At 40.9% G+C, this 26905-nt stretch overlaps 1 protein-coding gene across 1 annotated transcript in view; it reads right to left on the bottom strand.

Moving 5' to 3' along the window:
• The window catches only part of ranbp10 (RAN binding protein 10), a 37164-nt gene that overhangs the window by 3831 nt on the left and 6428 nt on the right, over positions 1-26905 (bottom strand). Inside the window, exons 2-13 of the mRNA XM_030053404.1 lie at positions 22939-23050; positions 16447-16499; positions 10974-11141; positions 10770-10792; positions 10033-10217; positions 8632-8744; positions 8108-8216; positions 6353-6501; positions 4903-5119; positions 3758-3897; positions 3359-3507; positions 1270-1381 (exon numbers count right to left, since the gene is read on the bottom strand). Coding sequence (XP_029909264.1) covers positions 1270-1381; positions 3359-3507; positions 3758-3897; positions 4903-5119; positions 6353-6501; positions 8108-8216; positions 8632-8744; positions 10033-10217; positions 10770-10792; positions 10974-11141; positions 16447-16499; positions 22939-23050 — 1530 coding nt within the window. The remainder of the gene's footprint in view (positions 1-1269; positions 1382-3358; positions 3508-3757; positions 3898-4902; positions 5120-6352; positions 6502-8107; positions 8217-8631; positions 8745-10032; positions 10218-10769; positions 10793-10973; positions 11142-16446; positions 16500-22938; positions 23051-26905) is intronic.

Below are 26905 nucleotides of genomic sequence, written 5' to 3'. Positions count from 1 at the left end.
AAAAGGCACTTTAGGATCAGGCGGGTGTGCAACACATGAGTCACGATACATCAACAACACATGGGTGCATCTGTCTAAAGGCTGGTATCCGAGGAGACATGAAAAAACCCATCACTGGTGTGTATTTATATGCCCAAACACTCAGGTATGCCATGAGAGAGGTAACACACAACCACATCCATTTCCCTGTTTTGGTAGAAGTGCCATCTTAACTGCAGTTTGATAACATGAAAAAGCACCTCATGCTATGAAAAGTTTGAATGGCATTGTAAAGCAAACATCATTAAACAAACTATAGATAGATTCATGCCTATTTATGAACCTCTGCTTGTTTTTGTTTTTTTGTTTTTGTGTTCTCTGACCAGTCAAAGACTATGTGACACTGGAGCCAATCAGCTGCACACATAGCAGTAAGTTCCCATGGCCTCTGTGTTGCAGTTGGTTGCCTCACAAAAAAAGTGGTTTCCTTTTTTGTGGTTCACCTTTTCTAAACTTTGGCTTTGTTGCCTTTCCTTGCACACAGTCAGTGCTGGAGACTTATGGGAAGCCTCTTGTGGCCTGTCCCTCTTAACAAAAAAAATGCCTTATGTTAGTTCAGAAAACATGTTATCAAAAAAGAAAATGGTTGAAATGGGATGTAGAATTTTTCAAAAAAAGATGAAAAGACCAGTATTTCCCTCTGGGAGGTAAATGGCAATCCTGTAGGCTATATATTTGTTGCATTTCTCTCTTCTGCTTTATGTAATTCTAATTTATGTGTTGCTTTCATGTGCCAACATGCAATTTCTCATTGACTGGAAGACTACACATTAATTTAAAACACAAAATCAGAAAGTAGCCTAAAATATCCATGTGTCAATTTGAGTCATATTGATGTTAGCAAAAAATAATCTGGCCCCCCTGAGGTCTCATTTGAATGAATGTGGCCCACTGCATAATATGAGTCCCACTCCCCTGATTTCCGGAGAGGCAGCTCATTTCAAGCTGGGTTTCTATAGACTATATTGTAAAAGTGACAAAAATGGCACATTCATTTTAAAATACTGAATTCCACACAGCATGCATTACAAAATGACAAATGTAAAGTAGACAGGCAGCAGTGAATGTGCTACAAGTCTAAATCACATCAGTGTTGTCCTTTAAAAAGAAGCCAGGCAGCGTCTCCTCTGAGGTGACCGCTTTCTGCCTGCCTTGTGGCTGTTCCCTAGTAAGAGTTAGAGGAAAAAAGTGGAGCAGAGTGAGCACACTGTGTGTGTTTGTGCCTCTTACCCAGAATGGCGCTGTTGAGTGCAGAGCAGAGCGATTCTCTCTGCATGGGGTCTAACTGCTGGCCCACGGGGCAGTTCCAAGGGTCAGAGTACGCTAGCAGGCTAAACGCATCCTGCAAAGACACACACACATGACAGATGACACGCTGTGCACACATTCTGCACCTCAGTTGAACTTTGTGTCATTTCATTTGGCACATCCAAGTAGTGCGGAAATTGTCAGGTTAAATTCACACTTAATTGATCCTTGTAGGGAAATGTGCCCTCTGCATTTGGCCCATCCAAAACACTAGGAGCAGTGAGCAGCCACAGTCTGGCACCCAGGGACAAGGAGGATATCAGCAGAAAATTAATCAGTTACAATTTCCATAATCGATGAATCATTTTAAACATTTATCAAGTAAAATCTCCCAAATTTACTGATTCCGGTTTCACTAAGATCACAGAGATTTGCATTGACCACCAACAGGAATACAGGAGTTTGCCCAGTGCGCTGGCCGTAGTTCTCTACAATGGCAATGATGCCCATAAAAATGACCATCCTACTATGTTGATTTGAATAGCAAAGTCTGTTCTACTCCAGTTCAAGCTCTGTGGACGACACGTTGTTGGTTGTTGTTGTTTATTGTTTGTTGGTGGTGGTTAGTGCTAGTGCTCACCTGATGTGATTTCTTTAGATATGGGTTCCAGGTTCATTTCTGGGAGTATTTGTATGACCTTTACTCTCTAACCAAAATTTGGTCTTCCAGTTTAGAGAGCAAGTGCTGCTATGCTGAGATCGCCACAGCAGAGTGCTTTCTCATTGCTTCAGGTGAAATACTGGACGAGTCTAAACACTGTGTCTGACCAGAGATTAGTTGTAGAGTGGCACCTGGATACATTGTTCCATGACACATCACACTAACAATAACCACCAGAGAGACTAAATGATTTTATCTAACCACTAGATGGTATCAAGCGCCCTAAAAGTCAGTCTGCTGCTGTGTTTTCAATGTTAACACTTTGCAATTTGCTGAAAATTTACATCACAGCAGTACGGAGGCCAGTCTGGGACAAACTTTGCTAGCTAAGCTAAGCTAAGCCAACCATGGCGTGTTTCTTATTATTTTAACTGTGCAGAAGTTTTTTGTTTGCATTTTGTAATCATATGAAAATGAATAACAATTAGTAGTGAGCAAGTAATTCATTCATTTTGTTAAGCTATAACTAGCGAAGGTTTGGTATTTTTAATTGATAAATGATTAAAACTTTTTTCCCTATTTTTTTGTCGATTTTTTTGTCGATTAATCAGTCTATTGATTCAGCTCTAGTACCATAACATCTGAAAAAGTCTCCACAAAGCACAAGTTTGTACTTGTTATGAGTGTTAGACCTGTGTGACTACTGACAGCTTTTCTGTGAGAGAGACATCAGATAATGGGTGATTTAAAACACCGGCATGCATGAGGCAAATGCATCCCATATTACTGTAAGGGTATCAAATATTTGAGTGACAGTGTCTTTTATTGAAAAACAAAACAAAAACAAAACCCTATTTACAGGAAGGACAAGAGGCCATTTCATTCCACAAAGGACAGTATTTTTTGTTTCATACCATGCCTTATCATGTGTGTCCATATATAATAGGGGCCTATTTTGTTATAATGGAGGTTGCAACAATAAACAAGCACAAGTTGTGTGTGTCAAACAAACAAGAGTTTGAGAAAAGTCCTGAGGCAAACTGATTGTTTCAGTGCAGGTTCTATTGTTCTGCCGCAGACTCCACTGTTCCCACAGAGACTGCTTTTAAAAAAATCAGATAACACAGCTTGCGGTACACAGTAATTGGGACTTTTTCCTGCATAGCGGAGCACTGGCACAACGCACTGACCAACTGTATGGCAGTGGGGACTCTGTGTCCTTTGTTTCAGCACACCCAAAATCAAAACTCTCTGCGCAGCCTGCAGCTTCTACGGCAATCAGGATTTTGACTGGTGCCAACAGAAGAAATCTCATCTTGCCAGCTCTGGCATCACCTGTTGTAGCACAGTAGTTTGTTGTGCACACATGTATGTGTGTGTGTGTGTGTGTGTGTGTGTGTGTGTTTATACCTGTAACATCTTCTTGTGTGTGGCGTTCTTGCCATACTCGCGGCACAGCTGTTCGTTTAGCGCCTGCAGCTCCCTTCCAAACTGGATCATCCTCTCTGTGGCTGCCTGGTTCCCTCCACAAAGCTGTCTACTACTGCTACAGCCCTCATCTGGTGACAACACACACACACACACAGAGTTACAACAGAGGCACAGAAACATTTCCTACTGTGAGTTAGATGTAGGAAAAGTGAGAGAGAAATCATGAAAGTGAAGAAGAATAAACAATACAAGAAAGCATGCAAGGCTGAAACAAAAGGTGAAAAAAAAAACCCCAAGAAACAGATGGAAAAGGAAGCAAGACTGTTGCTGTCTTTGGAGTACATATAGCTGTTTGTGTGTGTGTGTGTGTGTGTGTACCTGTGACCCCGTTGCCCAGGCTGTTGTCATCTGGCTGAAGGATCTCTTGGTGTTTGTACGTGCCGTTCATGATGCGTGCTGAGGAGCCCTCCACCACCCCGTTGGCATAATGCTCTGCTTCAATCTCCATCTCACTGTCACTACACACACACACACACACACACACAATCATTAGGATCACAACTTCTTCATAATCTGACATGTCATTCTTGCATAATGCAGTATCGCATCTTCAAATTCAGAAACCACAGGCCTTGGCATTGACCTAAATTTGCCCCTGGCCCTCCAGGTGAGTGTCTTTTAATGTCAGTTGCATATCAGGTAACTGTGACTTGACAAACAGTGGCAACAACTGACAGCCTACCTGACAAAAGAGGAAAATGTGCACAAAGGAAACACATCACTTGGCAAGTGCTACATGTGGCGTTGTGTGTTTCTTTAATTTAAGACAATATTCCCATAAATGCGGTTGCGATGAGGATATGGTTTCTTGGCCTCTCATTCTGTTTGTTTTCAAGAGCAAGAACAGGGATCTGAGCTCAGCAACCGCTCTTGATAGTGGCAAAGATGCATCCTCATGAAGTAAGCCAACATGGGGTTGAACATTTGCAGCCGCAAGAGAGGAACAGAAATAAAACTGTATATACTTTGTGCCTATTTTGTGCCACATTTATCTTCAATTATCTTGTTTATTTAAGCTAATTATACCAGTGGCTCAAAATTAGCGAGTAATGATTTGTGGATGTTAAAATGCTAATCAACTGTAAACAAAAATAGTCATCTCTTTGATTAGAGACAGTGTTGCCCATGCCAATACCACAACCTTGGACCACACTTCTTAAATATTCCTTTAGTGTGTAAGTTGAGGGTGCATGAAAAACATTGCTCAAGTTAGGAAATCGTATGGAAATCACTCTCTCTGACAGAAAAAAAACTGCTCCCCTGAATGCCTCATTGTGGTCCACGTAGCAGGTCGTTTGATATGCCTTTTTTGGCCATTAAAATATGCAAATGTTAGCAAATAGACTCCGAAATGAAAGCTGGGAAAGGGCATAATATGGGGTCTTTCACCGGCCTAATGTGTGTACTACCCATTCTGTCAACTGTGACACCAATTAACACAGGTTAGAAGCAGGGTCTCCTACCTGGTTTCCTGGGTGCTGTTGGCGCTGTGGGGCTGGCTCTTGCTGGAGTCGGAGGAGTTGGACTCGGAGTAGTTGACAGAGGAAGGGGAGGAGGAGGAAGAGGAGGAGGCGGAGGAGGACACGCCGGGGTATTTGCCGCTGCTGTAACCGCTGGCACTGTGGCTCTTTGACTTGTTGGGGGGGCTCACCCCATTACTACAGGTAGGGCTGTCTGCTCCTGGGGGTTGGTGGTGGTGACAGCATGAAGGGGTTTAACATTAATACACACACACATACACACAACAGTGAAATTCATACAGGGGCAGCATGGATTCACTAAGTTGTTCATATTTCTATTTTGTTTTTCTATATTCCTATTTAGAATGTTTATATTGCTTTTTGCTATTTATTATCCGTTCATACTGTTTATAATGTAAATTATGCTTCATATCATTCTATCCACTTTGCTGCTGTAATGTGTGAAATTTCCCCACCGTGGGACTAATAAAGGAATATCTTATCTTATCTTATCTTCTCTTAGTTTCAGGTCCTAGGCTGCAGCTGGTTGCTCATATTGTGTTTCATTCCATGGCTCTTTGAGACACCCAGTTCTGATTGGTTAATGAACCTTTTTCCCAGCAGGGTGTTACTGATGACATTAAAGTGTAGCAGAGTCTCTCCAGTACGAACAACAGCAGGACTCTGGCTCTGTTAGCCCTAAATGGAACAGAACCCTCATTAAAGTCATCAGTAACACCTGTTTTTAACCTGCTAATTCATGTCAAAATGGCTGCTGGGAAAAAGGTCTATAGTTGCAGTCTACGGTCCGATATTTCTCAATAGTGGCTCTTATGAATAACTGACCGCTGCAGTGGACGGTCATTTCAAGCACGTTTGATGAATCACTTGACGGAGTCCACACAGGTGTTGCTGTTCACCAGCTCGATTACTCCTGTTAATGAAGCTGGGTAACAACACCTGCTGCAGCAAACAGTCTAAACAGCATGGATATCACTTTTAATTTTCTTAGTGAACATGAGATGTTTGATTCATGGTCGGAGGTTGAACTATCACCAGCACAACAAGAGAGGCGTTTGTAACATGTAGTAAGCTAACATAGCTGAAATGTTAACCGAAGCCAGAGCTTATCCAGGTCTAATGTTTGCTGCTATGGACACAAATACAATGTGTTTTCTGCACTATTGCACTGCACTACTGTTCTAGCAGATTCATGAAGGCTAATAAAATTAGTTCCAAGTTACAATTTTGTGTCCAATCACTGCTTTCCTTCTTCATAAGTAGCTGATTTTATATCATCCTGCCTTTTACTCAACCAGGTTTCTGTTGCATACAGTTTGTTTTTTAGACACTGTCCCTTATGTATAGGTATTTTCCACCTCTATTATTTTGTTTGTGTATTACCATGCTATCCATGGAGAATTCAAGTTTAGCAGAAGGTATGAATGTGTACCTCCAGCGTGCAGGTGTGTATTAGTGGCTCCGTGGCGGGGGCTGAGGCTGGGTGAGCCGGGGTAACTGTCCTGGGACTTGGGGGAGCGAATGCTGAAGCAGCGAACCTCACTGTCGGTACCGTTCACCATCTCCACAAACTGACGACACCTGGGAGGCAGGATACACTGCTGTTACTGGGAAGCTGCACTCAGGTGACTGATCTCCAATACTGCATGGTAAACTTATCTGTAACTCATGTGAGATAAAATGAGATGCCAAATTGGAACAAAATATCAAATACAAGACAGAAAATTTGAATCTAAACACATGTCTGATGTGTAGAGTGTGGTGGAAAGTATGCAGCACTATTAGGGTGTGCAAATGGTAGCAGAACTTACTGACATAGAAAACACTGTATGCAGAATATGAATGCAAATAAAATACACCACAAACATAAAATGTATGCAGCATAGGTGGATGCATTATTAAAATATCAATATGTATGCATCAACAATAACAAGGCTATGGGCTATATTCACATTAACAAGTCTACAAAGGTGATGGATAGGTACAGAAAGTGTTGTGGTGTGTAGATGTGTTGACACGAGGAGAAGAATAGGTTTTTGTGAACTTGCTAGAAGTCTATGAGATGTGTGAATACAGCAATCACACCGCATGTAATATCTAGGAACAACAGGGGAACACAGTGGTCCATTGCTGGAATCAGAGCGACAAGTCTTTGGTACAGAGCACACTATGAAAGAGACCCAATTACCATTACCGTAGTGTCCATATGTTTTTTTTTTTTTGTTTGTTTTTATTACATACACAGTTGTGCATTCAACTCTAACATGACATCTGAGCTGATATACCAGAGACACCCATGATGAAAGTAGAGCTATCGCTGCACTGTTGCTACATTCCCATCCTGTGTTGGATATTCTAATGCTGAAAACATAGCTACTTTTTAAAAGTGCTATCAGACTGAGGCAAAAAAAGAAGAATTTGATCTGTATAGTCATAATACAGGGCAAAGATAAAGGTCTTGGCTACAATAAATACTGTGAACATGTGTAATGTTGAACACTGCCATATTAAATACACATCACAGAACTGGTCTCAGTGGTGACATATTGAAAATATGGAATAGTGGGCAGCTGATTGGAGGTGTAATACATAGTGTGAAACTCAGCCCTCTCCCACAGCAGTGCATGAACATGCCTGCGGTGATACAATGTCTTGACGACATTCATATTAGGGCTACAATGATTGCTTGCCACCAATTTAATTTGACAAGGAACCCAGCCCACACTTCTATGCCCTGCCTGTCATACATTGCAAGTATTTGTAATGCATGGCATGGCTGGAGGTATGTATTCAGCCAGTGGAGTGACTGAGGCCTGTCTCTGGTACACTGGTTTGGGACTTACTGAACATACAAATAAAAGAGTCAGAACTTGGATTACACTGCACAAAGAGTGATTTTGAAGCCAATGTTTTCATATCGTGTTTGTTGCTTTGTGTCACCAATCATGTCCATACTAACAGAAATGGCTGTGGTTTTAGGAACCTTTGTTCTCTATGAGCCACCAGTTCCCTATTAACTTTTATTGCTGGGCATTAAAGACAACTCAGGATGAGGACATGATGCAAAATAGATGGTTTCGGGCGAAGTATTCCTTCAACATGAAAAGGACTGAGTTCAAACTGTTTTAATATGATGAGTAGGCTAGATTTCAGCCAGAGTTTGGTGACTTTATAACTATTAACTTACTTCAACATGAATAGTAGGTTGGGGTTGTGTTCTAGCAGGCCGGGGTAAAGCTGCTGAGTGGCCTCTATAGCCTCGCCCACCCGTCCTGCCAACACCAGCTTCTGTATTCCTATTGGACAAAGGAAGTATTACTTAGACATTTGTATTGGTCGAGAGAAACCAAACTATCTAGCATGCAGGAGATGATCAAGTTCAATATCAACCCAAAATCTTCATGATATGATGTTGTGACACAATAAAAAAAAATATATAATAAAACTGCTTGAAGACTATTTTGAACTGATATTGGAGAGGTATTTAGGTGCTGGAATCAGAGACAGCCATGGACTTTGTCTCAACCTTCAAATGTGACACTTAAGTTACACTGCTTTTCAGAACAGTAGGCTAACACTTTCAAAACAGTTGGCTAACACAAAACAATTTTGAAAGGTCTTGTTCATCCATGCGTTCCATATACATTTGCAACACAGAACTGCATTGCAAATGAAAACTGGATTAGTTTGTGTGTGTTTTTCCTCACTCACTCTGTCTGTTCTTTATAGAGGTCTGGTCCTCTTGTATCATGGTCTCCGTGGCTCTGGCGAAGGCTGTCGCTGTGGCACAGTACCCATGGTGCACCAGGTAGCTGGACACCATACTGGAGAGAACACACAAAAAATGCAGAAAGATTTAACTTGTTCAAGGAAATGCATAATACTTTAATGACAGAATTTGTTACTGTATCTGTTAAGAGATGACAGCAAAATCATCCAATGTCCAGTGTTGTCATTCCTTAAAGGGATCATGAACCAAAATGGGGGGAGGGGGGCGGATTAGCCAGTGGGTAACTTGACCCACCCTCTGTATCTGGGTAACTGTGCACATATTTTGTCATGTGACCATAAATTCAGGAAGGGCCCAACATTTCTATCTTGCTGTGATGAAGAGAAGCACATGATAGAAGTGTTTTGTTTTGTTTTGTTTTAAACAGAAAAGGCACTATTTTGGTTATCAAAGTTAATTGCATACCAGGTATAATGACCTTTTATGTCAGAGCAAATTTTTCCAGGTCTAAAAATATGTATTACATATGGTGGTGATTTGCTAACATATATAACTTTGTGAATCACTTTGCTAAAGATTAGCCTTAATTGCTAAGCTAGGCTGTTTTTTCCAAAATGGTGGCTAAGGAGCAAAGTAAGCTAAAGTGCTATGGGTGGTTCAACTTTCTCCAACATAATGCACAGAGGCTCACTTCAGTCTCTATAGTATAAACTGATATTTCACTTGGGTGTTACACAACTGGTTTGGTTTGTTACATGTTAACCTTTCTAGAAAACATTTTCTATGAGGAACAGCCAGGGTCATTCGTATTGTGCTGCTAGAGGTGAAATGCTTGGACCCATGCGAAAAGATGTAGAGAATGTTTTCATTCATCAAGAAGGAAAGTTGGAGGCTTGAAGTTGATCAGATACATCGTTCTGATCATAAACAATACCAACTAGCAATCTGGCAGCTTTAGTCCCGTGACCTGCCGGGCAGCGTTGGGTTCTGGGGAGAGTACGGCTGCAAAGCTGAAACTTACAGGAAGTGATGGAAAGGCACCACCAGGAGTGGAAAGGATTGACACGTTGACAACAATCTCCTAAACACTCTTACATTCCAGTAAAAAGTCATTTTTGTCCTTTCAGAGTGCCGGATTAACTTTTTTCTCACAATACCACACAATGAAATTTTAACATATCTAAGACATCTCAAATGAAATTTAAGACTGGAAATCTGCACTGACTCATTTTCAAGGATTTTTGAGGCCATGAAACTTTTAGCAGGAAATTCGAATATAAAGTTTAGATATTACAAGATTTTTGTAAGGACCTACAGTCACCTCGTCTTCGTCTGTGTATTGTGTGTGTGTGTGTGTGTGTGTCTGGGTCTGAGGGTCTTACTTTTGCAGAACAGCCTGCCACTCTCCCAGCCGCTCTCCTATGGGGAAGCGAGCGATCATGCCATGGATCTTGGCCCGCCATTCACTCATGTAGTCCTCGATGTCAAAGACAAAAGGCTGCTGGCCAAAGTTGGCGTCTACAATCTCGCCTGGGGTCTGGAGCCCCACAGTAGGGTACAGGTTGGGCTGGTGGACATGAAAAACAGCAAAATAATCACTTACAGTTGAAGGATTGTTTAGGCTTTGAGGAGGTGGCCTTGACTTAACCTGAACTCAATTTTTTTTTTTCATTTTTTGGACACTGAATGACATTATTTTTTAATCACATTACTAAGTAGCATCACAATTAGGCAAAAATCAGTGAGGAAAACTTTTGACAGTGGTCAAAAGTCTTGTAGCCACTTTAGCAACCCATCAATGTGTTTTTGAGTTTTTTGTGTTTCTGAGTTTTCTAAAACTATACAACATGCAATGTAACATACAAGGAAAACACTGTTTTGAATGTTTTATGTGTCATAGGTGTTATGAATATACATTAGAGAAAAAAAATGCTTTAAAGACAATAAGAGGACAATTTAAATAAATGAATAACAAGAGGGCCAAAACAGGGGCCAAATAGTGACAATGGTTCCCAAGACCAAATTTATCTTACAGTATGGCAATAAAATGATGTAAGAAGGCACTTGGTACATCACAGATATTATGGTGCAATATGATGCAGCATATGGTGATACTCACAGGGAGGTCTGTGAAGGCTACACCTGAGGGATGGAAGAAAAAGAGTAACAAAGTTTAAATGGCCATAAATGTCAACAAGCTATCAGTTAAACAATCTATCCATTAAGTAACTAAACAAAGAAATAATCTGTAACTATCTGTTATTATATGATGAACTTTAAATGTTATAAATTCATCTGTACAACACAGAATATCCTGACCGACCTAGGCTGATGCCATTTTTGGTGTAAAAGCAAGTGTTGTTAATGAGGTTAACACAGCAGCCAATCACGTCGCCTGTGGTGAAGGTGGGGCCGTACGGCTGGCCAGTCCCCGAGGAGCAGAAGGAGTGGCCGTCGTCTCCATGGTAACCGTATGAATGCTTGTCCCATCCTGAAACAGGATAAGGATTAGGATTAGAATTGTTTTTATTTTCTGCCTGTGGCCTTTATGAAAAATTTAACCTCTTGGCTCGGGATCCTGCACAACAGCGGAATATCAAGTGGATTGCAGCTCGAGCTGAGCAGCCCAGGCTGACAGAGATGGGAACATTGTTGTCACTCATGTCTGTGACTGACTGGCCTTGTCTGACACGAGAATAAATTTGTCTAAGCATTTCTGATGAACATGCCTATTGTTTTCAGTGTCACCCTGCCTCTCAGTCATGCAGGTACACACATTAAAGAGGAAGCTGCCTAGCAGCGTCACAGTTTCTATTGGTCACATAGCAGCTCAAGTGGAGCAGTTGGAGTTGAAGCGCTCCAGGGCTCCAAGGCGGGAGGGGACAGAGTTACTCATTCACTTCTGCTGCCCAGATCTCCCCAGCTGACTGATACTACCCTCAGGACTTGTCATGAAAATTTACACGCACTCTTCTGACTATTACATCCTTGTTGTGCAGTGCTCAGTACGGCCAGCAGGAGGCTCTGATCCATGAGCACAACATGGTGAGTCACTGCCAACAAGCACAGAAGCACATTAAGATGAACTGGGAGAAAAAGAAGAATAGGATGGAGGAGAGGATGTCATGGATTTGTCATTAAACAACTTTGTTTGTGTGTCCTTGTCTGTACTGATGGGCATGTGTTTATCAGCCAGCAGACCACTGCCTTGAGTAAAAACCTCCTGACTCCCACTGCTTCTTGATGGGTTTACATCTGAAATAACACTTTACCTGGTTCTTTGCTGTTTCAGGAAGTTTCATCACCTTAAAATATTTGCAGGACTTTCAAACTTGAAAGTAAGGTTGTTTTTCTTGATGCTTAAAAAACTGATTTTAAACGTACGAGGTTCTGATACGTCATGCTTAACCATGTCATTTTATGCCACCCTTTAATTCTCTAAAAAATAAATTCTTAAAGGGTTGTTCTGTTAAGGAATCAAAAATTGCAGGCATACAATCCTCAGTGCCTATAAAAAGTGTAAATTGATACAGGAAGATAGTATTCTGCTTATACGAGAGAAATGCACTGCCACTAATACTTGGCTGATAATACCAGGATCTGAATTTGATTTTTTGGCTGGTAAAAGAAAAAAATAATCTATCATAAAAGAATAGTAATAATAAAAAAAAAACACCAGCACAGAATACATTTTACCAGTCTAAATGATGAGTTTTTTTGGATGATAAACATTCAGAGAAATATGCTACCCTACCCATTTTCTGTGTGGTTTGCTTTTAGAGTTAGGTGTTGTATTAACTTAGTTCATCAAGAGGTGCAAATTACAACACAGCATTTTGACGCATCATGTTGTCATGTCAAAAAGTGCAAAGGGTGACTTAACTGCCAAAGACTAATTTTACAGGCATCTGATGCTTGGCTGGTGGCAATGTCAGACTGTGTGCCTGGTTTCAGGTCTCCATATATTACCCAAACCTATAATCCAATACTCAGAAAAACATTTAACAGAATAAGAGAAATATCAAACTACACTGACTTGACCCTCTGCCAGCGACCCCTTTTTTTGTCAGTGTTATCTGTCTAATGGAGGGAAAATGATCATCTGTTTTGGCCCAGTGAACCCAAATTGTTTGTCAGCCGTCTGTGCTTTACATCTGCTGAAACTTGTAGTTCAGGAAGAAGTCATTCATATCAGTGGAACAAAACAAGGGGCTGAAAATATATCCATGTAACAGTGCAGAAAGTGTTCAAGGCCTGCAACAGGATTTTCAATTTTTCAGCTCAAAATGCGAAGAGAAAACAATTCAGCCCGCCAACGGCAGGGCATTCACTCACTATCTGGACAGGTATGACAACTCTCTTGCGCCCCAAATGTTCACTAACTGAATTTTGGAGGAATTCTTCTTCCTGAATGGACCGCGCTGAACCTGGCCGCGCTTTAGAGTCAGAGGCGTTTAGCTTCAGCTTGCTGCCACTCTCTCGCTGTCACTCTCTTCTCAATCACAGCTTGTCTGCTGTTGCCAAAAAGCAAAGCGGGGTTAGTGAAAGTAGGTCGTGGGTGAACGGAGATATTAGATGTGTGCTTTTATATGTGTCTGTGTGTGTGTGTGTCATGAAGTATTAGCCTAAGCCTAGATGTGTGCATTTGTGTTTATGTTTATGCTGTCGTGCGCTACTGTGTCTTTTTTTGAGTGCATAGTGCTGTGTGTTTCCTGTGTGTAAGTGTGTGCATATGTGCATGTCTGGGTGTGTGTCTGAGTGTGTGTGTGTGTAGTGAGGTATTAGATTAATCTGCTGACAGGGATATTGCCTCTAAAGCCAGGCTCACTGCTTCAACATGCTAATGAAATGGGCAGGCCTCCACAGCGGGATCAGACACAGAGGTCAGCATTGGAGAACACTGTACTATTAAGGGGCGCGCGCACACAGACACACACACACACACACACACACACACACACATATGTACATACACACACGGGCAGATGGATGCAAGTGTGTGCACAAAGCAGACGTACATGCATGGAGATAAACACACAGAAGCACGCTCAGTCGCAATCAGGCAGAGCATACACACAAACATACACACACACAGTCCAGGACACACATGTGCACACAATGAGTCAGTCAGAGTTAAGGCAATCAACAATAATCTGTCTACCAAGGCTACCGACCATCTGTAGTGGAATCCTAGCAACTAAAAATATTTTCATGACCAATGTGTGAGCAGGTTTTTAAAAACGCCGCCATCCCATCTACACAAGCCCTGTTCCACTCTGTTCCAACCTTTGTGTGACATTTGACATGCTTGAATCAAGAAGAGAGGAGAATGAGTGATCTCTGCATGAGTGTGTATTTGTGTGTGTGTCTGTGTAGGATCTAGAGTGTGTTGAACTGGCTGGATGAGTCGATGGCATTCCACAAACCTCGCCCATTAGACAAACCTTTGGGTAGAGCCAATGGGCAGGCCGCACAGCCCCAGCCAGGCCTGGCAGCCGATTGGCCAAGACTGGAGAAGAGTTCTGATTGGCTGAGACAGGCACAGGGCCAGCCGGACTCAAACTCTCGGGAGCAATATGGCCGCCCTGTGTCATCAGAGCCCACTGAACCATTCACTGATCTCATTGTATGTGTGTATGTTTGCTGAGAGAGTGTGTATACATGTGTGTGTGTGTGTGTGTGTGTGTTGAGGGGCTATTTGAGAGGAGAATAAAGAAAAAAGCAGATAAAAGAGGGAAGACAGTGGAAGAGAGGGCATAAGGGAGGCGGGATGCTGTCTTTGTGCATTTTAAACCTTTGTATCTATGAACCGACTTCTTCAACCTGTTACGTTTTTATTCCTGTGTAAACTCAGGGCAATAAATAATAAAATCACAGCACAAGTGACAATCTGCACTGCCAGCCATCTGCTAGCAAATTAATTACAGATAGAGCCCGACACGCACTGAATATTTATGTTTCAGTAGACTGGGGCAGAGATAACCATCTTGTTTGCCTGCTAACAAAATCTTTATAGTAGTGCTCTTTGTTTTGCAGTGGACTCAACTGGCCGTGATCTGAATCCCCCCTGAATTCACACATGCAAACAAAGGGTTTGGAACAAGAGCGGTATCACTTGAAATGATTGATATGCTTGCCCTGCATTACAGAGGTGATAGAACATGTAAAAAGCAACAACAGCAGCATGTTAATAATAAAGCAGTTAGGACCAGTAATTCACCACAATTCTATTTCATTCTCAGTGGAGTATGAATTGATTCCACCACAAAGAATGTGCTTTGATCTTATGTTTATTATATACATTATGGTAATGTGCTGTGGATTTATTTGAATTCTGATAAAAAGAAAAACTTTATTATATGTATGCAAAAAAAACAACTTTACGACTTAAATGGAATAGTAATTTTTCCTGAGGTATTGGGCTTTTTCACATAATTTCATTCAGCTGTCATTAGCATTGCCAAGTTTCCATCAGATTCATTTGAGGAAATTCATGTGTAACTCATAAACCAACCAAAACTCACTTTCCACTCACGAGCTGTTTAGCATAATAATTTGAAAAATATAGACTTTTGCTATTTGATGAAACAGCCTTTCAACATAGGCTTGTGTTCTGAAATTCCTTGTGCTGACACCCTTTCAATACATGGGCAAAGAAACACAAACATGCCCTGGTGATCGGTGTCCTTCCTTAGATCAGCTGGTCAGGCTGAACTTCTCATTTAAGTGTTTGGGTTAGTTTCGGGCCAGGAGCTCAAAACAGTTTTTGAAAAATACTGTTTCAAGAAAATTTAACATCAGGACATGATAATCAAATTTGGGATTCAGTGAGATTTGGGTTCACAAAAAAGCAACACTTCTCAGTGTCAAGTCAGACCAAGTAAAACTAAATATGAAGCCAACTGTCAGTCAACCTCTGACGTCACTGATCCATAGGACTGAACAGTGACATGCCCTGACATGTTCTCACCACTGCTGGATCAGGCTATTCAGACAAAGCCACAATCCACAACCACTTACTATAGCAATGCCACACCTCCTAAAGTGTGGCCCTCATCCCCAAATCCCATACATTTTGGCACATCTCCAGCTACTTGCATATTTATCATTATAGTCCATCTCTTCTTGCCTTTCCTCGCTCCTTGCCTCCAAAGTCCATCCATTAACTTTATTTCCCACTTATCCAGTTCCAACACATTTCTACTGACCTCAACAGAAACTGAGTGGTAGTAATTCAGTTGATTAATCCCTACTGTTGTCTAAGAATGGTTTCTATGCTTTGATGAAAAGGCTACTGTAAATCTTCATTTACAGCACTGTCAGTACAATGGTTTGATTACAAAGTGAGCCAATGTAGTCAGGGGGCTGGTACCGAGGGCCAAAAGGTAATATTACATAAGTTCAGGGTTGAAATGTCCTATCCACAACTATACAGACTGTCCAGTGTGTAGCCAAAACTTAACAAAAGGAAGAACATTTCAGGATGTTTTTCTTCTCAGCTTTTCACCATTTGGGCTAGTCGGTGGCTGCAATTCTGGCTACAGCCAAGCAAGCTGATGTTATTACTGGACACAATTTCTCCACCATGCATTCTGCCTATGCCAAGCAACCTTGGGAATCCTTGCTTCAGCCATTTCACCCGTTCCTCCCACCAGACTCTGTCCTTCCACTCTACCATCCATTCATCCACCCATAAAATCTGGCTCAAACATCCTTATATTCTCTCAAGCATCAACCCAACCATGAAGCCCCATCCCCACATCTATGGATGGTTATGTCAATCCCCTTTTACTCACCAGGCAGTCTGTTCATGTTGACTCCCTGTGCGGACAGACCAATGCCCATGTACCTGCAAACGACATGAGCAGAAATAAGCAACATTGTAATGGACTTTAAGACAATATCGCTCAGCATGTGGCCTTTGTAAACATCCATACTCATCCATCAACATCAACCTCCTCCAACTTCGGGTATCTGGATAATTAAGGTGTCACAAAATAGATTTCACTAAAACAATGGATTATGGTCAAGTGTCAGACAAATGTAACTTCAAACATATGGCTCTCTGCCTTAACAACATAAATGTTTAGGGTTAGATGTTCCAACTGCCTCCAACAGCAACAATAGTTAAGGTCAGCAGTGACATCTTCAGTCTGTCATACCAGGATAAGTGGTTGACCTGAATGGGGAGAAGTTCATTTCAGTAACATTTTCATTTGAGCAAGCTTCTGAAAGCACAGTGAAGAAAAGCTCTTTGCTGAATCGAAAGAGTCATCAGTATTGTCAGCCAAAGGCTTCTGACATAAAGCTCGGCTCGCCTCGGCGTGTCCTGAGGTCATCAATCTAATCAAAGCAATAAATATCCAGTCTGGGCCAAAATAGCTGCCCTTGTTCACTGGTTTCCTCCTTTTCTCACTGACATCTAGGACGAGGAAGAGGAGGAGAAGGCAGTGACGCCACATCGACCAAGTCTGAGGAGCTCAATGAAAATCAACTTGGGGTCCAGAAAATGACAAAGTTTGAAAATCCCTGTTCTAGTCCATCATGGCATCATGCTATTTTCCATTCGACCAACCTTCCTCATGTCACATTTCCTGACATGGTGTGTTATCTGCATTGTTAAAAATAAAATTAAAAAAAAAAAAAAAAAAAAAAAAAACTTAAAAATGACAATAACTGCAACAACTGTAATACATATATTTCATTCTTTCATATCAAAATGTGAACATGAATTCAGTGTATTGCTAAGCCCCTGTCCTGGTCCAGCAAACCATACATCTCAAAGTGATGCTGCTGCTGCCTGCTCATTCGCAGCACCTCTGGAAGTCAAGTCCCCAAGCTGACTTAGAGGCCATTTCTGTTTACATTTACGGTAGTAGCTACTCATGCACAACCACAGTTTTGTTCTGTCCACAGTGAGCCGCTCAACGGGAAGTGCTGAGAGTTTACGGGGCATTAAGTAATCTGAGACTTATTGGATGGGTGGCAGTGGGATGGGGGCAGGGGAGTTTTTGTTCCAAAGCAGAAAGTGAGTTTTGAAAGCCAGAAATCTCAGAACCTGGTGAAGTGATTGCCAAAGTCACTGGTAGGGATCAACAATCAATAAGCCACAAATACACTGAGGTTATCTGTTGCTATGGAACATTAAACCCCCCACTTGCTGCACATTTACGTGGCCTGCTCAAGGTCATGGTGTGGAAAGCAAAGTGGACCTCGTCCACTTTGCCAACACAGTTTATCCTCATTGCTTTGGGAAATGGTGGCAAACTACACAAACTCACTTCTCAATCTTTGGGTTGCCTGTCCTGTCTCCTGACAAAATGTAAAGATTTGCTCTGGGGTCGTTTTTTCCATGGTAGGCTTAATGAGCTGTGCAGGGAAATGGTGATTCAGATTCTTTCAAAAACAGCTGGGCAAATCTTTACGGGTAAATTTGGGGCCTTTTTAAAAAAAACTTCCTAATTTGCAAATCCAGTCTTAACGGTATGATAACCATGATAATGAGGGTTAGGCCCTGATTTACAGTCATAACAGATCCAGTCCAAAGATGAGAAAAGTGTATTGCAACTTCCCCAAATCCTACACCCTTCACTTTTTCACCAGGCAGTTTTAGCTAACTTACTTAATCCATCCAGTTGGTCTTTTACTGCTTTTATAGTTCACCAAAATGTCAACAGTCAAAACTTAATCAGTGAAAGGTTTATGGCAAATAGAATAATGTGATGTTATTTGATGACAAAATGCTCATTAAGCTTTGAAAAGGTTGACCAGGCCACATTGGGCCCTTCTGGTTATGGTTAGAAAGTAATGTTGAGCTCAAAAAGATGAGAAAAGTAGTGTTGGCTGCTAGTTAACAGACGTCAAAGTTGATAACCAATGTTGGATTGAGTATTTATGATTTCCTAACCTAAGACAAAATAGGATGAAATCAGGATTAGCTCCTGTAATATGAAATTGAGAAACATCCTACCTTAAACTTCTTCTTAGTGTAAGATCTTAACTTAAGAAGTAAGAAAGGACATTTCCGTAAGTGGGTGCCAGGACTGTTCAAGAATGTTCATCTTCTAAGATTTTGAAACTGCTAAATTCAATTTGAAGAAATGAGTTTGAAGCAATCAGTTTGAACCATAAGTTAGCTCAACTATTCCAGGGATCGCAGCTTCAAACTGAATAGTACAACAAAGTGACACAGTAATTCAGGAAGAGCATTCATACTGCCCCAAAAGAGATTCCCTTATGTTTCACAGAAAGCAGTAGGAAGGTAACTGCCAAATTGTTGCCTGCACTGATGCCTGGACACAAAAGGTGATGCAATTTGTCAGCAAAAGAAATTTTCACCTAACAACACTAAATGGAAAAATCCACCTCCAAACACTTATACACAACTTTTGGTAAAGTACATACATTTTGAATTTCAAACCCTATTTTTATGCTTGGTGGTGTATTTTTGTCATGCCTCAAATAACTGACCAAACATAGATGACATGACATCACCTTGAGATATTTCCAGCATGGTTAAAATGCACTGTAATAGCAGAACCTTTTTCATATATCTAAAACATCAACAGTAAATGCCAGTTTGGTGTCAGCCCCTCAGAATAAAAATGAAAGAACGTGTTTCTTTCAAGAGTCATCATTTTGTATTGATGTTACATTATCACACTTGGAAGAATACAATGAAGAACAGGCAGAGTTACCAGTTTTTCCAGTGACAGTAGCTTTAATAGATGTGTTCAAGATGTGTTCTCTGTGATTGTCAAAAGGCATTCTGGGAAATATAGAAATCTAAAATAAAGGAGATGTAGGGGTTGCACAATATATCGGTATCCGTATCAGCTGAGGTTGGTGAAAAATGCCCGCACCGGTCTGATACCAGTATCTCTTTCTTTATTTGAAAAATTGGTAGCATGTAACGTGCAAAGAGCTTTTTTTCCTTTGCTACTTGCATGTGACTGCGGCACACGGCAACCTTGTATTGTGGACTAGTTGTTCAGTCATCTTTTTGGCTGAAGCAGGAAGGTCATGCCAGGTCTATGGACATTTTTCACAGTGTCAATAAATGACAAAAGAGTCGCAGTCTGCAAGACATGAAAAGCTGATGTAATGCGAGGATGTCTGGTGAAATCCTTCTAACATTACGAATTTAGCCAGTCATTTGAAGATCTGCCTTCCTCTAGTGCTTCAGGAATACCAGGCACAAATCAATATTAAAGGTGGAAACTACAGAAGTAGCCTAGCCGTGACAGTGTGAAAAAATTTAACAAGGAAAGTGGAAGAGTCAGGGTTATCAAAAACAGTGACAGCACTTGATGGCTATTAACTTTCTCTAGAGGAAGACTGAGTATTTTGCAAGTTGAGCACATTGAACCCAGTGCATCCTCCCTGAGGGTATTTTCCAGAAATAATCTATAGATATTCAACTTACAAAAATATCTGAGGTCACCTCCAGGGGACAGTGTAGAGCGCTAGAGGAAAATGAACAGCGGTCAAATGGACTTTGCCATAAAATCCTATATTTTTTTACTATATATTGGTGTAAATGACCAGACCCTGGTTAAAGAGATACACATTTCTGTGTGCTAAAATGAATGAAATATAGGACCATATTTTCCTCTGGTTATGGACAAATCAACAACACATGGCCTCACTGTTAGTCTGTTTGTGTATGCATGTGGTGTTCATCTTCTGAAAGTGCCATAATTTTACAACCATGAATTTCATGTCAGTTTATAATGTCTTCTCTATAAATAAGGTAACAATGAAAGTAACAGTAACACCAGTAATACCAGTTACTGGTAAATATTTGGAATCAAATGTGGTGATCATTTAATAGCAGATCAGATCATTTTAACCTCACTGACCACCATATATATATATATATATATATATATATATATATATATTATACTCTGTTTAGCAAGTGCTCAGCACTGCCCCCAATGGCCAAAAGCCTGTACTGCACTCTTTTTTCTGTCTTTGAACAGTCAGTGATGGTTGTTTAGCTCCTCTATATGCTTTGGCATTTCTCTGATGTTTCTTATCCAGCTTTACATGGTTTGATAGCCATGTATAAGCTACTGGATAGTACTATGACCACCACAAGTCCTACTACTCTGGGAGTATTGGAAAACTATACTAACTAAACGATACTAAACAAGAATTCCCTTGTTATAGCAGATGTATTTGGCTATATGTTTGCCCAGTGGAACTTCGGTAAATAGAGAGTGAACACTGTTTTTGGGGAGCACACAGGGCATGGCCGGGCAATGGAGGAATGTGGTGTTAATAGCCTAAACTGTGCAGCTCATGCTCAGCAGTTAGTTGTGAATGAGCATGCGCTAAGCCAACGAAGCATCTCTGACTATGTGGCTATTGAAGAAAAGTAGTCGGACACTCTCAGCTGGCTACCTCTCAGCTCACAATACACAGAAAGAGCTGGGCATGACGCCAGAAAGGCTTCAACAAGATGCCCCAACACAATAGAATAGTACATTCTACGTAATGAAAAACCTGGTTGAACAGAAAGGAAAACTCAGGGCATACAAGGTTGAGTACGAGCTTCCTGCTTTTCTCAGTGTGCACCAGCGGGGCCTCATTGAAAACATGATCACACTCCTATCTCCATTAGAACAGCAGAAGAGGGACATAAGTTCATACCGAGTCACCACTGCTGATGTGCCTCCTTCTGTTGAGGCACAAACATTTACACAAACATATACAGACTATAGCATCAACACTAACAAGGGCACTCTAATCGAGGTTATGAGTTATAGATTCTTTCTTTTTATACATGTCACTGTTTTGTTTGGCAACGATTTGGGAGCCAAGACACTGAGATTACTATTGGACAAGATGACAAGCCACCACAGTGATATAGAAAAAGAACATCTCTTTACTTTCACGCAGTGTAACTAAAATGTAAACCAAAATTGTTCCTTTAGGTTAGAGAGATGTTAACTTTCCTCACTGGTACAAGGGTGTGACAAGAACTTACACACAGCTTGTGCCAGTGCTGGAAAATGGGAAATGTTGCCTTTCCATCACTGCAGTAGAATTTAGTTACCGTATTTCACCAATTAATCGCCCGGGTGTTTAATATGCAAAATCAACTTGGACCCCAGGCGTTTAAAAGAACCAGGCAGCTATTCGCTGCAGGCCTTTATTTATTTTTGCACAGACCTGCACCAGGCCATTATTGTGATGACAGTTACTGTCCAACATATTTACAGTCGGGCAATTTAAGATTACGGTGCACCCTTTTTTTAACGTTAGCTAGCGCTCTTATTTTGACAGAAAACGGAAGTGCCACACACTTATTGTGCGGCTAACTGTTTACTTCTGCAAAAATAAGGTGAGTAGCCTTATTTTGGGTTACCTCATTATGATGCGAATAATCGCCCCGGCGGTTATTCGGGTGGGCGTTTAATACGCAAAATGGGTGCTTCCTATCAGTCTCTGTTCAAATATTCTCTTGTGTCTTAGTGTCAGATACAGTATCTCAAACTTACTGTATGAACTTACTATAAAGGCTCAAGTAACTGACATAAATTATGAGCAATAACCAGTTATTGATCAAGACAGAAAAACAAGTATTGGCACTTGGTAGTGGCTAAAATAATCAGTGCATTAAGCACATGAGCACACTACATCATGAAATGTCTTCTGGATGGCAGTAGACATCACAAACTGATGAAATATAACAGTGTGAGAGTATCCAAAGGTAGGTTTCTCCTTTACTATCATCCAGTAGGTTTGAGAAAATCTAACAATAAGGACATCCTAGTGCTAATAAAAACCCAAGTCAGAAGTCAAGTTGGGCCAGCGGCATCGTCAGCGACTGTTCCAGTTACACCAGCTCTTGGCAGCACAACAGTAAGTGTGCACATTTTGTTTGCAAGTACCCCCTAAATCATTAGCATGTCAGTGGGGAAAACAATTCAACTTTGTTCTTGTGATTTTGGACCCTGTTCCCGCCCTGCTTGGAGGGTAATAATAAAACAACTACTGATCTATTTTTCTGTTATCATATTTAGTCAATATAGTACACTGCCCAGTGGGCCAGGATGTGAAGCTGCACATAATAGAGATTCTAAAATCTCCAATTAGTGTGAAACACAGTTATTGTAATGATTAAACAGAATCAAAATACAGTTTTTATTCTGTTTAGGGACAGTGCACATTTCTTTGTAATGGGCCACATTCTGACATACTGGTCCAACCAGGCTAGAAGAAGAGTTAAAGTTAACCTCTGCACAAGTATTAAAACTAATAGTCTAGTATCTGCTTACCCATCTCGCCCTTTGCTGACAATCTTGACCTCAAAGTAGTAGATTCCACAGGCAGCAGGGATTGGATGTGTGGCGCGTACTGATGCCGCGTCCTTGTGGTTCTTACCATGGCCTGCAAAGAGAAATACAAGGTCTTAAGAACACAGTGGTAACATCAAGATAATTTCGGGGAAATTAGATCCTCTGTTGTGTACAGCATCAGGGAAACCTCACACAGCTGGAAAACACACTCTGAAGCTGACTTTGTGGTGGTTGTGCTGCGACAAAAAAAGTTGGACCGGCCATTTAGAGACAAGCAATAACCCAACTGGCTGCCACTAGTCACTTCCACTATTTACCCAGCCAAATAGATTCTGAATCGAACAGGACTTCCATGTGATTGCTGGTTACCTGCCAAAGCTAGGAGAGCAGACAAACTTAGCAGCTAGCCTACAGCCAGAAGTGTTTGGCTGGTGGTGGCTTGTGTAGAGACAAAGCCAACCAAAAGGTGCAAGAGGAAATTCAACATTTCTGGGCTCAACTGTCAATGTATTATCATGGATCTTTTCTGGCAATATTCTTCTGCCAGTGGAGTTAAACAGCACAGACTGGCATTTTTGGTGTTTTCCAAATGATAGTGTGAATGGGTCTGACAGAAATGCAGCATTTCTAAATACAGCTTTTTGAACTGCCTATTTTCTGTAAAATGAACTAGAGAATGCAGCAGAGACTCGTCCTTAGTGCAAGCAGTGCATCATAAAGTGAACGGAATATCAGCTGCATTCACTCAACTCTTCCCTGATTGTTTTATTAGATAATAATAATAATATTTTTATGGGAAAAAAAGGAGTTTTTTCATCTTTGAATTTTGTGTGCTGCCAAGCCTGCCATCCACTTCAGTTTCCCACAGATTTGCTAGTCTGACATCGGCCTCAGATCCTGGAATGGTTAGTTCTAGGTTTGATTCATCTGATCCAGCATGAAAGGCAGGGATATCATAACACAGGCTGCCAGCTCCTGTGGCAGACTGACCAGAGCACATAGCTGGCTGGGTCACTCGTCAGCCGTGTGACAGTGTTATGCCTGAGATGTGACTTTACTGATCGACTTTCATCAGCTACTATTATCTTTCAAGCTATGTTTTACCCCAGGAGGTCAATTAAGAACAAGCCCTCTTTATAAGGCTTCATTTTCTGTGTCACCTCAAAAACCCAGAATTGATTATTAGTCGAATACATTCAGCCTGCTTCTACCAGGAATATGACATTGATTCACTGGAGCGCCCAGTGAAATCCATTTTATTTATTTAACATTTTTTAAGGGACACACAGAGCTGCCTGGATGGCGGCAGCATCAACATGCACAGATGAAGAAACCAACACATTCCTTTGTCTCATATAAGCAAAGAATGGAATGCTGATTGTAGATGGGAAAAAGCAGCACATGCAACAATTTATAAAAATGTGCAAGTACAAATGCAAAAAGCCATATTTTCAAAACTTGGCCCAGCCATGCAGCTAGCAAACAAACTGGTTGCCCATAGCAACAGTCAGACAATGATGACATTGTAGAATGTCATCCTTCAAGACACATCGGAGGCAGATATTATGGAAATGCACCATAATTTTCTCAACCTTTTGTGGCATTAAATTATTTGCTTGTAATTAATTCCAATGTTTACTGGTGACTCAGCTAATGAGATTAAAATCTGTTTTACAAGAGAGACAAATCAAAGCTGCAAACAAGGACAACAGACAATCAGATACACAAGAACATCTACTTTAAGAATAAAAACAACTGATTGAAACCACACCTAATTGAAGACCTTAGATTGTCATAAATAAACTAATATTGTACATAAAAACACTGACCATTAGTATTTAATCCCATTAGCTACTAAACTGTAAAACAGAAATTGGGCTGAAATAAATGTTTGGCAAAAAAGAACAGATTTTCTCCTAATAATCCTTACTTTATTGGCTGATTTAACCACAAAAAGGCATCGCAATTGGCTTGGAGTCAGTTAAAGCCAACAAGCAGGTTAGCTAAGGAGGCACTGATCTGAATCGGGCAAATTAAGAGTAGTGTTTTTTGTGCACATCTGTGTAAAGATGTAAACAACAGAGTCAACAACACGGGGCTGTTATACTAACCTGGACTGATTATATTCAAGCAGAGTGGTCATTATTGTCCATCACTTTATATTCAGATTGCTGCTTAGGCAACCCCTCAGGACATGTATGTCTGTGTGTGTGCATGTATGGGAGAGAGAGCGGTAGGCACAGACAGGATGTTAGTGTATGTGGTACAGTGTAAGTGTGCTACAAGTTTCACGGTATGCACGTGCGCCTCTGTGTGCTATGTAATCTCAGTACTGACTAACACTGTGGCCTGGCCTCTTTTGATACAGAGCTGGCTGCTGCAAGCTGTGTTAGTACATGTGTGTGTGTGTGTGTGCATATGTGACAGCATGCATGACATGTAGATAGGCTGTAACCCTAAACGCAGCAGCTGGCTGTCAGCAGACACCTTGAGGCTGTTGTTGTGTGTCTGTCTGTGTATGACTGAGTGTGTGAGAGTGAGACAGTGAGAACATGGAGGCTAAAGCCACTACATAGAAAAATGATTGAAGTCAACTGTAACCTACCACTAGCTGGCCAAGGTACTATATTGTAGTGACATGTTGACACCCAGGATGGTGCTATTTTTATCAACATGCCAATGGTTTGAATGTGAGGCCTCATTACCATGTTCTCGCAAATAATGTTATTGAAAATGAAAAACAAGGTCACTGAAAGAGTGAGGGAAAGTCAGAAATCCTTAAATTCCATGCAGCAATTGGTTCATATTGTCTTACATTGTGTATCTGATTTTGGCATTTTATTGCCCAATGGGAATTACTTGCCATTTTGTTTTTGAAATGAAGGGAAAAAAACTGAATATCATATTGTGCTGGAACTACTGAGATAAAATCACATTAATATCATACCAGAATCCCAGCTCCAAGGAAACTGGATTGCACTGATGCTTAATGTATAGCCTTACATATAATTGCCTGTCTGTTGTCAGTCTTGCATGATCTCTTTTCATTGAATTTGAGTCTTGTCTTCATACCACATTCCACAGTATGTGCTGATCCCCTTCAGTTGTTGATGTTTACAATCACACTTGAGGCTTTTAGCTGCCGCTTTTCTTTCACAGCAAATTATGCGGTTCTGATTGATTCTAATACACTGGCCTTGCGTAAGTATAGTAACTGCAATAACACCCATGATGTATGATAACACCCAGCTTTGCCCATTCTAAAGCTGGACAAATCAGCTGCGGCCACTTGGTCTGTTATTACATGGTCATTCATCATGACCACCGATATGGCTTGTGTGTGTGTGTGTGTGTGTGTGTATGTGTGAGTGAGATCATAATGGTTGCAGTAACATTCATGCTGTCTATGTTTAGCTACAGCCCATTGTGAAACCAGCCCTCAGCAGGCCAACAGGACACTGTGCAAGTGCATAGCAAAGATGGCTTATACCCCCTGCCTAACACACACTCTTAAGCTTTTGTCATTAGCAATGCTATTTTTAAAAAGTTTGGCCCATTTACTAAAATTTCCCCCACATTTTACATTACAGCAAACCATGTGGGGGTACTAAAGATTTCATAATATATAGTCAAAATCTCGCAATTTTCAAATTTCAATTTTTGCTTCAAACTCCCACCTTATAAGGCTCTGCTTCTGTGGCTAACAAAGTTGTCACTATTCATAAACCACACAACTGATAATTGGCTGTGTGAAGCAAGCTCTTCCCCAGGGATTATTTTCTGTCAAAGACACCATTTTGCTATGCCCAATTTCAAGTCCTGAAAACACAACAGTGCTACTGCTTTTAGGAATATTAATGTGGACAACTTTATTATAGTGATAGATTAAGGTACGAAGAAAGCCTGAAGTCTCTGAAAGTTGATTTTCATATCATAGTGGAATGAA

The sequence above is a fragment of the Myripristis murdjan genome, chromosome 6 (genome assembly GCF_902150065.1).
Source record: "Myripristis murdjan chromosome 6, fMyrMur1.1, whole genome shotgun sequence".
Classification (NCBI taxonomy): domain Eukaryota; kingdom Metazoa; phylum Chordata; class Actinopteri; order Holocentriformes; family Holocentridae; genus Myripristis; species Myripristis murdjan.
This window is presented reverse-complemented; position numbering and strand designations above follow the sequence as displayed.